Source organism: Stegostoma tigrinum, chromosome 1 (assembly GCF_030684315.1).
Source record: "Stegostoma tigrinum isolate sSteTig4 chromosome 1, sSteTig4.hap1, whole genome shotgun sequence".
In the NCBI taxonomy this organism is placed as follows: Eukaryota; Metazoa; Chordata; class Chondrichthyes; order Orectolobiformes; family Stegostomatidae; genus Stegostoma; species Stegostoma tigrinum.
Genome location: NC_081354.1, coordinates 14105113 through 14119330, shown reverse-complemented (window position 1 = coordinate 14119330; position 14218 = coordinate 14105113). Strand labels below are relative to the sequence as shown.

The window sequence follows — 14218 nt, the reverse complement described above, 5'->3', positions numbered from 1 at the left end:
TTGCACTTCACCCCTACAAATTGTAACAGTGGTTCCAAGAACTCCACAGGAACTTGTATTGAAAGTTTTCATTGATGAGAGTATGAAAGAGGGGTTTGCAATTTTAGGAGAACAACATAGGATAGTGAAGTTGCAAAAATGATGGATGCTGCTGTGGAGAAGTTACCTGCTGCAATAAAAAAAAATCAGACTTGTGTGTAAAACATTCAGGGTTTCCTACACTTTCCTAACTATTTCTGATTGTTCTTTCCTTAGCTCACTGATGTTGACGGTCACAAACAACCCAGAGTTTGATTGTACCTGGACTTTGCCCAGTGAGGCGACTGATATTTTCAGCTCACAGTTTGAACACATTATGGAGTGCCAGCATCTGAAAGGTACCTCATACAACAGCCTGGACTCACTGGAAATGATTTCCTCCACGGACGAGAGTGAATATGGCTTCAGCTTTGAGATGCCACTCACCCCGATGATTCAGCAGCGAATCAAGGAAAGCAACCAGTTCCTGGAGCATGGGGCAAAGGAAGCCAGCTTTGGTAATAGGGCGTTGCAGCATCGAATGGACTTCAGTGACATATCACGCAGCAGGCTGGAGGAAAACTTTGACACATCAGACAATTTATTCCATAAACCTTCTCCATGTGCTGTTGCCAATGGAGCACCTCAGCTCTCTGAGCTCTATCAGGAGGGGCAGGACAAACCCTCTACTTCAAGGTAAGACAACATTCCCCTCTCCAACAGCTCCCCTGTCTATGATCTTGTTCTGAAAAAGTAGTTCATCCAACTGTGAAACCAACCTCTGCTTAGGGACTCAATGGTATCTGTAAGCAGGATAACCAAAGGCTGTTGGCACATTCTGGAGAGGCCTCCCATTGGCACATGGATCTTTATTGGAAATCCGCATCCTTTTAATTTTCCACATCTAGAGCCTTGTGAAACCTCAAACAGGTGAAACTGTTATTGCAATAGGTTTGTTTCATTCTTTCTTTTCCAAATGCAGACTATTGTTATGACAGGATTTCTCCTCTTGTGGGTGAGTCTTGAACTGGTGGGTTCTGTTTTAAAGTTAGGAGATGCCCTTTCAGGACAGAGAAGGGAAGAATATTTTTCTCACAAGCGTTTGTGTAACTCCAGGACTCCCTGCATCAGAAGCTGGTAGAGGCTAGGTTTTTGACTGTTTGCACAATGTGTAATAGAGGTGGATGGACTCTTGCCTGGCCAGGGAATCAAAGGCTATCAAGATATATGCGAATGTGGGATCCAAAATAAAATGAGATCAGTCATGACATTATTGAACAGGTGGAGTAAGTTTGAGGGGGCTGAATGATTTATTTCTACTCTTATTCTATCTGCATTATAGCCCGCTTCTGGTGTATTCCTGTTGGTAATGTGCAAAGGTAGTGGAGGTGATTCAGTGGGCCATGGTTTGTAATTCTCTGCAAGGACATTTGATACCTTCAAAGATACTATGCAATAAATGATCTCCCATAGGCTGAGAACATCAGGAATGACCTGATAATTTAGACGGACATTTGCTATCCTGACTCCAAGCCAAAAAGTTGCTAGGCCAAGTCAGTCCCCTCCTGAGTCCTCAAGTTCTTCAAAGACAACTATTGGTGGACAGAACAAATCGAAGGAATTGGCCATGTAGTGTTATCATCAGCTTTTCAACTGAATGGCAAAGATGTGCATGAATTGTCTGGAAGGGAACTGCTGGCCACAAGGAGGAAGTAACATATGATGTGCTTGACACAAAATGTATTGTAGCATGCAGCTGAGAATCCTGCAGTTTAATGTGTGCTGAGTGAGCCCAAAGGGATGACTATTTTACAACTTGTGCAAACAGATAGGTGCAAAGTGGAGAATTTTGCCCTCTCTCAGGCAGAACTGGCAAGTATGGTGATGAAGTTTTGTATTGTGACTTTCTCAAGTGTTCAGGCAGTGTAGGTTCATGAGCAACTGAGACTGGTGTCCATGTGATTGGGGGTGAGCATTGTTTAATGGCCTCAGCCAGATGTGTTGGTAGCACTACTGCCTCCGAATCAGAAGGTTATGAGTTCAAGTCCCACTCCAGGAGACGGTGCTCTAGTGGTTATGTCAGTGCTCTGCTACACCAGACACAGGCTAATTCCCTGGTGATGGGCTTTCAAATTCAATTACAGCAGCTGGTGGAGTTACAATATTTTTTTAAAAATTAAGTGCATTCAATTAATTAGCAAAAAGTCTGCAGCTGAAAGCTTGTCTCAATATTGTTGCCATTAAGCAATTAATGTCAGGAAGAGAAGAAAACATCTGGTTAACTAATATTATTAAGGAAGGAAATCTGTCATCTTTACTTGATCTGGCCTGTGTGACTCCAGACCCCAAATCAAGATAGAATCCCATGAAAGATTAACAATTAAAAAAAAAAATGAGCTAACAGTCAAGTCTAATAGTGCTGCATTGCCATAGGTGTCCATTTTTAATGGGGCGTTAAACTGAGGCTTGCTCTTGCTCACGGGCTTTGTCTCCTCCCCCCCTTTCCCCCCCTTTCCCTTTCCCCCCCTTTCCCTTTCCCCCTCTTTCCCTTTCCCCCTCTTTCCCCCCCCTCTTTCCCCCCCCTCTTTCCCCCCCCTCTTTCCCCCCCCCCTCTTTCCCCCCCCCTCTTTCCCCCCCCCCTCTTCCCCCCCCCTCTTTCCCCCCCCCTCTTCCCCCCCCCCTCTTCCCCCCCCCCCTTCCCCCCCCCTCTTCCCCCCCCCTCTTCCCCCCCCCTCTTCCCCCCCCCCTCTTCCCCCCCCTCTTCCCCCCCCCCTCTTCCCCCCCCCCTCTTTCCCCCCCCCCTCTTTCCCCCCCCCTCTTTCCCCCCCCCTCTTCCCCCCCCCTCTTTCCCCCCCCCTCTTTCCCCCCCCCTCTTTCCCCCCCCCTCTTTCCCCCCCCCTCTTTCCCCCCCCCCTCTTTCCCCCCCCCCTCTTTTCCCCCCCCCCTCTTTTCCCCCCCCCCTCTTTTCCCCCCCCCTCTTTCCCCCCCCCCCTCTTTTCCCCCCCCCTCTTTTCCCCCCCCCTCTTTCCCCCCCCCTCTTTCCCCCCCCCTCTTTCCCCCCCCCTCTTTCCCCCCCCCTCTTTTCCCCCCCCCCTCTTTTCCCCCCCCCCTCTTTTCCCCCCCCTCTTTTCCCCCCCCTCTTTCCCCCCCCCTCTTTTCCCCCCCCTCTTTTCCCCCCCCTCTTTTCCCCCCCCTCTTTCCCCCCCCTCTTTCCCCCCCCTCTTTCCCCCCCCCTCTTTCCCCCCCCCTCTTTCCCCCCCCCTCTTTCCCCCCCCCTCTTTCCCCCCCCCTCTTTCCCCCCCCCTCTTTTCCCCCCCCCTCTTTCCCCCCCCCTCTTTCCCCCCCCCTCTTTTCCCCCCCCCTCTTTCCCCCCCCCTCTTTCCCCCCCCCTCTTTCCCCCCCCCTCTTTTCCCCCCCCTCTTTTCCCCCCCCTCTTTTCCCCCCCCTCTTTTCCCCCCCCTCTTTTCCCCCCCCTCTTTTCCCCCCCCTCTTTTCCCCCCCCCTCTTTTCCCCCCCCCTCTTTTTCTCCCCCCCTCTTTTTCTCCCCCCCTTTCCCCTCCCTCTGTCTCAGACAGATGTTAAAGGTCTCATTTTGATGAAAAACAGGGGGATATCCTTGATGGCCTCCCCAATATTGATTCAGTTGACATCATGAAAATAGAAGTTTTCACATTGCAGTTTGTTGATTGAAAATTCTCCACCAAGTTTCCTGTAGAACACCAGAGATTACATTTTAGTTAATGAAATACTTTTAGAAGTGCTTTGAGGTGTCAGGTGGGCATGAAAGGTGCTATATAAATGCAAGCCTTTCCTTTTTGTTCATTCCCATTGAAAATATTGAATTCTGCAGATACAGAGAAGAGTGTAGTCCTTGTATTATTAGGTTGAAGATGCCGTTTCAAACAGCATTCACTCACAGGGTTTTACATCATTAGTGAATGCAGAGAGACACCAAACATGGAATTGAGCATGCTTGCTTTCATTGCTCAGGCCTTTGAGTATAGGAGTTGGGATGTTCTACTGAGGATGTACAGGACATTGGTGAGACCTCTACTGGAGTATTGTGTCCATTTCTGGCCATTCTGTTTTGGGAAGGATAATATTAAGTTGCAGAGGTTTCAGAAAAGATTTACCAAGAAGTTGCCGGGAATGGAGGGTTTGAGTTGTAAGGAAAGGCTGGGATTTGTAGGAGATTGAGTGGTGACCTTAGAGGTTTATAAAATCATGGCAGGCTTAGGTAAGGCGAATGACATGAGTCTTTTCCCTAGGGTTGGGGATTTCAGGATGAGGGATCATATTTTTTAAAGAGAGGGGAGAAAGACTTAAAGAAGACATGAAGGCAACCTTTGTTACACAGAATAGTTCATGGAATGGACTACTAGAGAAAGTGGTGGGTGCGGATACAGTTACAATGTTTGCTTAAAAGACATTTAGCGAAGTACATGATTAAGGAAAATGTTTGGAGGGATATGGACAAATCGCAGGCAGGTGGGACTAGTTTAGTTTGGGATTGTGGTCGGCATGGATTGGTTGGACTGAAGGGTCTGTTTCCTTGCTGTGTGACTCCATGACACTGTCTGATCAGTAAATGGAATTCTGTTAACAGGCAGATTATTATTGAACAGATTATAAAAGCGTGAAGTCAGAAGTGAAGCTATTGGGAGGATAATGGTTTGGAGTCTCTAAGCGCTGAGTACAGCTGACCCAACACAGCTGGATATCTCTGCCAGAAGACCAGCATAACAAAGAGTGAGTGTGAGACACTGCAATCAGTTTGAGGAAGGCAAGACCAGTTTTACTCTGTAAATCTTATTCATCGAGGGTGGTTGGGTGTGAGGGTGAATGTTTATGCACAATGGCTCAGACCTCAACAGCTTGATCGGGGCCAGACCTGCATTAGTCACCAGAGTTAATGAACAGTGAAATTTTATGTATGTCACTGGGTGTTGTGAAGTTTTACAAGCCCTCTCGTTGCAGTGGTAGTGTTTTCAGTGGTTCTTACACTTACATTCGATAGTTTTGTGTGAGGGAGGCTGTGAAAATGTTACCTTATAGAACAAGCTGTTGTGTCATGGTCATTGGTGCTTCAGTTCATTTCCACGATAGGTGTTATGCCGCAAGGCTTAAAATTTATACTTATCTTCACGTAAAGCTTCTCTGCTTTTTACTGGGAATGCTTTTACACTTTGTTCAGAGCAGCGCCAGCTGGAAAGGAATGTTGTCAGTGTTTATTATGATCTTTACGGGAGTGTTTTTTTTTAATGCCTAGTCGACTGAGGTTACTACCAATGAGAGAAGGAGATGTTTGTTCAGCCTGTGGTTATATAATATTCATGCCACACAAGTGCCATGCCATAACCATCACCTAATTAGAGGCCTTGACAGCCAATATCACTGCCATCTGTAAATCCCTGGCAATCAGCATCTTAGAGCTCTCATTGTCCAGAAGCTGAACAGGGTCAGCTGTAAAAACTTTGTTGCTTCAAGAGCAGGGCAGAAACAGGGGCTTTTGCAATGGGTAACTCAACACCTGATTCTCAAAAGCCTGTCCACCATCTACAAGGCACAAGTCAAGATATTCATCATTTTCCTGGATGAATTCAGATCCCAAAGAAGATGAGTTCCATTCAGGACAGAGTGGCATTCTTTACACTGCCTTCAACATTGACTGCTATGATCACTGGGAGCCGATGGCAGCAGTGTCTATCATTTACAAAATGCACTACAGGTACTTACCATGGCAATTACAGCAGCACCTTCCAAATCCACAATATCTAGATGAAGCAGGGGTAGCAGACATGTGGGAATACCACTGGCTGCACCATTCTGACTTCTGTTCCTTCACTGTCCTTGGGTCAGAATCCTGGAACTCCCTTCCTAACAGCACTGTAGGTTTGCCTACACCCTGTTGACTGCAGTGGTTTAAGAAGGCAGCTCACCACCACCCTCATAAGGGCAAATAGAGTTGGGTGATTAATTCTGGCCCTGCCAAGAATACCCACATCCCATATTTGAATGAAAGTAAAAGTTAAACTGTTTATTTGGGGTAAAGGTGTGCCAGATATTCTAGGGTGTTTATTTCTTTCTCCAGGGTTGTGAATTTAAGTAGCACTTCCCCTTACCACTCAAAGACCTAGAACAATAAATAGAGAAACCAATCCCTTAAACCACTCTTCTCTCAGTCAGTCAGCACTAACCTCCATGTTATCACATAGAAGCTACAAATTGCTGTGGTTTAAAATAGATTATAATGTGTAACAATTGTCAAACACCGTGCCAAACATCTGGAAGACTCTCATAATAGAGAGAGAGAATCTGGTCTTATTCTTTAATATTGACTTCTCTTGTTTTGTGTTGAAATTTGGCCTCTACCATGCACTTGACATTGATGTGGACGAGCATCATGCTCTAGCTAATCCATCTAAAAGGATCCTCCAATTTCTCTTTTCATATTGTTGAAAGGCTTCTTAAGTATCAGGGCCCACAGAGTTAAGTTATGAGCACAGTCTGCATAAACTTGGAAAGGATGAAGCACTGTGGATGCTGGAAATCTGTGAGAAACACAGCAGGTCTGACACCATCTGTGGAGAGAAAATACAGTTAACATTTCAATATTAACTGTATTTGAAACATTAACTCTGTTTCTTCTCTACAGATGCTGCCAGACCTGCTGAGTTTCCCCAGCACTCTGTGTGTTGCATAAACTTGGCTTTTATCCCCTTGACTTTACAAGCTTAAGGCTGATCTGATTGAGGTGTTTAAAATGATGAGCAGTTAATTTAGCAAGATGCGTGGAAACTATTTCCTCTGATAGAAGATCTTGAAACAATGTGACGCAATCTTAAAGGAACGGCTGGGTCTTTGAGCAAAATCAGGAAACTCTCTTTTTCCAAAGAAGGATGTAGGAAATTTGGAGATAATAAAATGTGAGGCTGGATGAACACAGCAGGCCAAGCAGCATCTCAGGAGCACAAAAGCTGACGTTTCGGGCCTATACCCTTCATCAGAGAGGGGGATGGGGAAAGGGAGCTGGAATAAATAGGGAGAGAGGGGGAGGCGGACTGAGTCTCTCCATCTTCGGTCCGCCTCCCCCTCTCTCCCTATTTATTCCAGCTCCCTCTCCCCATCCCCCTCTCTGATGAAGGGTCTAGGCCCGAAACGTCAGCTTTTGTGCTCCTGAGATGCTGCTTGGCCTGCTGTGTTCATCCAGCCTCACATTTTATTATCTTGGAATTCTCCAGCATCTGCAGTTCCCATTATCTCTGTAGGAAATTTGGAACCACTTCCCCAAAAAGACTGTGGAAGTCTGGGGCCGGTATGAGTGTGCCTCACGTGATGTATTGGATTGAGGATGATTCTTGCTCATTTTAGGAAGCTGCACATTAGAAGCTTTGAACATTGGCATCTGCTGTACCACAGCTATGCTCAATCGTAGCTGACTAGGAATGTGCCTGCTGTAGGACCATTGGAAGGATTTACAGATTGATAATGATCCCATTTGGCCAAGTTACAGTGAGCCTCATCTGATCTGAGGTGGGACTTGAACCCACAGGTGGAACACTGGGTCCACTGCTTTTTCTCACTTATATAAATGATCTGGGTGAGAAAATAGGAAGAAAGATCAGTTTCTGTGCTCTCTGACTCTTATTACCCACCGTGCCACTAGACCAGTAGGGATCAGTTGCAAGTTTCAAGATTGCGAGCCTTAGATTTTGGTTTAGCAGCACTGCATCATTACAGCATTTATACAGTGCCATTAGTGAGATGACTAGTGGAGTACGTTGTACAGTTTTGATGACCTTTCCAAGGGAGGGACCTTGGAGGTGGATCAATAAAGATTCATTTGACTGACTTCATGGATGAGGCATTATGCTATGAGAAAGAATGATTAGACCATTACCTGTGTTTCCTAGAATTTAGAGTTGATTTCACTGGGACAAGCAAACAGTTTTAAGTATCTTAACAGGGTAGGTGCTGGGATGGTGTTTCCCCCTGCCTTGGGAGTCCAGAAGACAGTCCCAGACAAGAGGTCAACTATATGCTCCAGTTTCCTCCCAAAGTCCAAAGGTGTGCAGGCTAGGTGGATTGGCCGTGATAAACAGCCCGTAGTGTCCAGGGATGTGTAGGTTAGGAGGGTTATAGGGAGTTGGGCCTGGATGGAATCCTCTGCAGGTTGATGTGGACTTGTTGGGCCGAAGGGCCTATTTCCACACTGTAGGGATTCTATGATTCTATACGGGACTGGCATGAGGAGGAAATATTTCTCTCAGAGCTTGTTGAATGTTTGGAATTCTTTAACTCCAGAGGCCTGTGGATGCTCAGTACTTTGAGAATACCCATCAAGGATCAATGGATGTTTGGACTCCAAGACGAAAGCTATGACAGAAGCTAGATTTGGGTGACTGGATCAAGCTTAATCATGTCCCCTGCAATGATCCAACACTCTATTGCTTTTGAGTTTGTGTTTTTATCTTTAGTATCATGGGATTTGGAGTAAAGGCTGGTTGACAGAGTCACGATGCATATCAGGTACAATCTAGCAACTGAGAGACTTGATCAGTTGATTGGTCAGATCCTGTGTCTTTGAGAAATTGTTTGAGGGCATTTGGAGAAATATTGCTGTGTCTGGGGAAGGATAAAGTGTTACGTCTGCCAATGATTTCTGCAGCTGTGATCTATCCTGTAGCTTTCCTGCCTTGTGGAAGCCAAACAGGGATAACTTGGATTCCCTGAGGTCTGGCTCTGCACTTGAGAAAGGCCAACTGATATTGAACTGGATCATTTTTGGGAGCACCTTCTTTTGTGAAAACCAATATTATAGCTTACGTTTATGAAATGCCTTTAATGTAGTAAGAATTTGCAAGGCACTTGACAGGAGTGTGATCAAATAGTTTGACAATGAGCAATTCTGGAGATATTCAAGCAAGTGTTTGAAAGCTTGATGAGAGGTAGATCGATAGCACATTGAAAACTTGGACAACCCACACAAATGTTTTCATTTTGTCAGTTCCTTTCACTCAAGCCTGACTTTTGCACAGGAAGGATTTAATTAAGATCATGTCCAAATCACTGTTCCACTCCTGGTAGGGTTTCAGTTTTCACAGGAAAATAATGTAGATAGAGGAGGTGAAAGTCATTCCTCAGCAAGCTGACTGTGGGTTTCAGAAAAAAAACAAACAACTGTGGATGCTGGAAATCAGAAGCAAAATTGGAAATTGCTGGCAGAACTCAGCAGGTCTGGCAGCATCTGTGGAGCGAGAGCAGAGTAAACGTTTTGGGTCAAGTGAACCTTTTATGATCACAGTGTAAATTTCAGGCTGACCCCTGACTGTGGCAGATATTGCATCCCCATTCGAAGTTCCACGTTCTGACCACTTCCCGCATCAAGAAGTTCCTCTTTAGTTCCTGCTCCCCCTGATCCTGTAAAGGGAGGGAGAAAGAAAAGCATTCCCTCTTTCATCACCTTCTGTGGCTCATCCAATTGCTTTAAGGTAGCAGGCAGTGCATTGGCTTTTGGCTTCTCTGCTGAGGCCTGAATTAAAATTGCAGTCTGGTCCTAATAACATGCAGATGTATAAATGTAAAAAAGGGAATTCTGTCAGTTTCTGAGTAAGTTCCTTTGCTGTCTCCTCCACGGAACAGGTTAAAATCACAGACAGCAGGATGCTCTCGGACTCTGCGGGCAGGTATCTAGCCGATTCGAACTCTGACTTCAGTTGTTTGGCTAAAGGTTTAGTGTGACTAAATGGTGTGACTGATCTTCAGCCCCTGTTGCAAACATGTTTCCATAGACACCGATGCCATCCCCTTCTCTGACAACTACCTGTAACTAAACCATTCTGTGTGCAATATCAGTGTCATATTAGATGCCACAGTGAATTTCTGGCCATGTGTTCACACCGCCATGAAAACTATTGATTTCTGGCTTTGCAACATTACATGACTCTACTCCCATCTCAACCTATCTGCTCCTGGATCCCTCATCCAACTCTTTGCTACCTCTTGACTTGACTATTTCAAAGTATTCATGCTTTCTCCCGTATTTCATCCTTTGTAAACCGGAGGTCATCCAAAGCTCTGGTGTTACTCACACCAAGACCCATTCGCCAGCTTCCCCTGCTGCCTATGACTCTGTGTCCTTTAACTGACCTTGGTCAGCCCCTAGGGAAGCAACACTTTAAATTTAAAATTCTTCTTGTTTTTAAATCGGTCTATTGGTTGGTAAAATCAGTGGCTCGATGGCTGGTTTGCAAAGTACGATAATGCCCAACAGCGTGGGTTCAATTCCCGCACCGGCTGAAGTTATCACGAGGGACTCTCCCTTAGCCTTTGCTCTTATCTGAGGCATGGTGACCTTCGAGTTAAACCACCACTAGTCATCTCTCTCTAATGAAGGAGCAACCCTGTGAACTGGTTAGACTATTGTGCCTTTTTCATCACCTTACTCCCTCTCAGACTTTGTAATCTCCTTCAAACACACAACCTTCTGAGACTTATCTGCGCTTGCTGAATTCTGGTTTCTTCAGCATCTCTAACTGTAATGTCCTGCCCTCAACCCTGGAGTTCTCTCCTAAAACCTCTCTACCTCTCTTCCCACCTTTTAAAACTCCTCTTAAAGCTGATCTCATCGACCCAGCTTTTGCCAACCAGCCTTACCTACGTATCTCTGCCTTAACATGTTATTTTAGAACTTTCTGGTTCTAAAGTACTTTGGGAGGTTCAGTTACATTGAAGACATAGAAATACAAATTAGTGTTGTTCAGGGTGTTTAACAGGGCCACGGTGAAAATGTGAACTGCTCACATTGACTGATATTGATCAAATCGATGCATGCCTGAATTTATAAAGGCAGGAAGGAACATTTTATATTTCAGCGTGTGGACCTTTTTATGGTTGAAAATTTGAAAGTGACAATTAGATAATCAAATTGGAAACATTTGATTTTTTTAAACTAGATTCTGAGACCCTTGACTTTGTCGGAGAATGGAAGACTACTCAATGGTAAATTTCATTGTGACAAATCCGGCGTTTCAAAAACTTTGAGCCAAATCCTGCCAGTAGACCCAGACTGAATTACGCCTTCTGCTAAAAACAAAACTCTTTTCATCCCTGGGAGTGACCAGTGGTCACCTGTGTCTTGTGCTGTAAGCATGTAGTGGCACGCACTCTCATGAAAAACAGTCAGAGGTTCAGGTCTGTGCTGGACACCACTTCCTAAGCAGGACACTGCTTAGAGTGGATCATTGCTAAAGACCAGTCACATGGGTCCCGAATTTAGAAATGCATGTTGACTGGATACTCCTCTGTCAGACTGCTATGGCCTGTTTTATGCATGGCTGTTTCCCACAGCCCAGATTCTTTGCTGCTGGAAATGATTTGACTCAGTAAGTCCTCACCCTTGATATATTTCTGGTGATGCTTGTTCACGGCCTCTGTGTGTGAGCTGCTTTGGGTCTTGTCAGTCACTGTGTGTTTTACAGGGAGGATCGTTGCACTCTCCTGTTTTGTACAGTTTGCAGACAGCCACAAGCTTTAAGTAAATACAGACAGCAAGTGTTTCCAGGTCTGAAACAGCAGGAGAGTATCCCTTCCTGCTGTTTACAGTTTGCAGTGTAACTCTGTCCGATCAGGCAGATGGATGAGACCTGGAGGCTACAGGCCAGCCTACATATTAATTCCAGGCTCCGGACTCCACTGCCTGTTTGTGTGAAGTGACAGGACATGTATGGAAGAGTCAGGGCTCATTGTCTCGCTGCACACTCCGTTGTCAAAGTCATAAATTGTAACTTTACTGATTACAGCAAAAAGCCCATGCTGAAAGGGTAGGGGGGTGGGATAGTAAATTCCTTTAATAATGTCAATTAAAATCCCCTGTCTGGTTCACAGCCCAGTGCAATGCCCTCCATTGACAAGCTACTGTTGCATACTCACCATGCACAGTTTACACAATAGCAGTACGCCATGCCTTCAGTCGCCCATTGGCTATAGGCAATACATGCTTGGATTATTTTTGCCACACTTTGTAGCCTCAAATAGATTGAATTATTTGGGAAATACCAATTACGGTGAAGCAATTATTTTGAGCATCCCTGAAAGCAACAAGAACTTCCCTTTTTGATTGCCTACTTTGCACACTGCATTGGATCATGTAAAATGTAGCACATAAAGAAATCCCAGTGATTCCTTCTACTCACTCAGCCCTGTATCCCTCTGTACTCTCTAGTGTTTCAAAATCCCAGTCATTCTTGACATCCAAGAATCCGAATGCAATCCACGTGTTGGTTGATTTGATTTATTATAGTCACATGTACCTAAGTGTAGTGACAAGTTTGTTTTGTGAATGGTACAAGCACATCATAGCAATCAAGGACATTCAGATCATAGGATGCTTAGACAGAGAGGCATACAGGTTACATTGCACAAAAGGTACAAAAAGCAAGATCAACATTAGCAGGATCAACATTATTTGAAGTTAGAAGTTAATTCAGCAGTCTAATAACAGCAGGGAAAAAGTTATTCTTACAATTGTGTGTGTGTGTGAGAGAGAGAGATCAAGCTTCTGTATCTTTTGCTTGACAGAAGAAGTTGGAAGAGAGCATTACTGGGGTGGGAAGAGTCTTTCTTGGCAGCCTTTCTGCAGCAACGAGAAGTATAAATGGAGTCCATGGGTGGAAGGTTGGCTTCTGTGAGGGAGAGCGAAATGTGAAAGCTTGAAGCCTATTCAAACTCAGGAGAAGTCAGGCTTGGCAGGAAAGGTGGGGATGAGTGTGCTTGTCTGCTGAGCAGGGAGGTTGGCTGGAAATCTTCCTTTCCACGTGGGGAGGCAGGACAGTCGGGAGGACGGTCAGCACAAACTGCTTCGATCCACATTTTAGTGATCACCTGCAGAGCTCTGAAACTGCAGTGCAACATAGCGCAAATTTATTAGACTTTAATGCCTTGCTGACAGGAACTAGTCTTCCTTCATCCACTATGTCTTTGTCGCATTATAACATCAAGCCATGAAGTTAAGGCAGTTCTTAATACATTTCTGTTAAGCTCTGTGTCCAATGACAATTCAAATGTATGTTAGACTGTTTAAAAATGTTCTGGGGAACTTTTTTGCTTAAACTAATGTAGATTTGTGTTTGTTTAAAACATATATAAATACATTTTGATATATTAAAATATAAATTAAGAACATAGGAGCCATCTGGCCCCTGTGTGTGTGTGTGTGTGTGTGTGTGTGTGTGTTGTCGCTGGGTTAAACGAGTGGTACTCCAGTGGTCGCTGAGCAGGCTGATGCAATGATTCAGTGCATTCTCTGTTTCCAATCTATGCCATGGCCATTGTACAGAAGTTAAATAGCCCAAATGGGTGGGGGGGGGAGCTGGGGAAAGCGGCTGGTGGCAGAAAGGAGTAGGAGGGTCCTCATTTCCAGTGGCCAGTTTTGAAGCAGTAAACCTTCAGACTTCCGAGATAATAAGGACTGCCGACGCTGGAGTCAGTGATAGCACCATGTGGAGCTGGAGGAACACAGCAGGCCAGGCAGCATCAAGGAGCAGGAATGTTAACATTTTGGGTCGGGACCCTTCGTCAGAAATGTGGGGGGAGATGGGAGCGCAGAAATAAGTAGAGAGGAGGGGCCGGGTTGGAGAAGGTGGGTGATAGGTGAATGCAAGGAGAGAGTAGTGGGGATTGGTCAGGTGAGGTGAGAGGAGTGGATAGGTGGGAAAGAAGGTGGACAGGTTTCTGTCCCTCGCACCTCACTGACCAATCCCTACCTGCACTCACCTATCACCATCTCACCAACCTTCCCCAGCCCCAAACCACCTCTCTATTTATTTCTGAGCTGCCTTCACCGCTCCCCCTCCCCCACCCTGGCCATTTCTGAAGAAGGGTCCTGACGTGAAACGTCGAGACCTCTGCTGCCTGGCCTGCTGTGCTCCTCCAGCTCCACACTGTGTTTAACCTTCAGATGTGGCAGCTTCAGACATCAGCTATTTGGAGAAGGAAGGAGAAGTGCCATACAGTTTCTTGGTTATGTTCTGAATCACTGTCTTTCACCCCTTTTTAAAAGTAGTGGCCACTTCAGAGGTGGATCAATGGCTGTGACAACTTTGTGGTAAAGAATGCTGATATCATTTAAGGAGGCTTTGAACCTTCTTGGCCAGATGTGACACTGCAGCCACTCTTAATACAGAGATTTAGTTTGGTTACA

The 14218-nt window shown here is 45.4% G+C and overlaps 1 protein-coding gene across 5 annotated transcripts in view; it reads left to right on the top strand.

Annotated features, from left to right (window-relative positions):
- psd3l (pleckstrin and Sec7 domain containing 3, like) overlaps nt 1-14218 on the top strand; it is a 398930-nt gene that overhangs the window by 205346 nt on the left and 179366 nt on the right. For all 5 annotated transcript variants that reach the window (XM_048528073.2, XM_059653078.1, XM_059653144.1 and 2 more), the window contains exon 4: nt 256-714. In XM_048528073.2, the coding sequence (XP_048384030.2) occupies nt 256-714 (459 nt within the window). The remainder of the gene's footprint in view (nt 1-255; nt 715-14218) is intronic.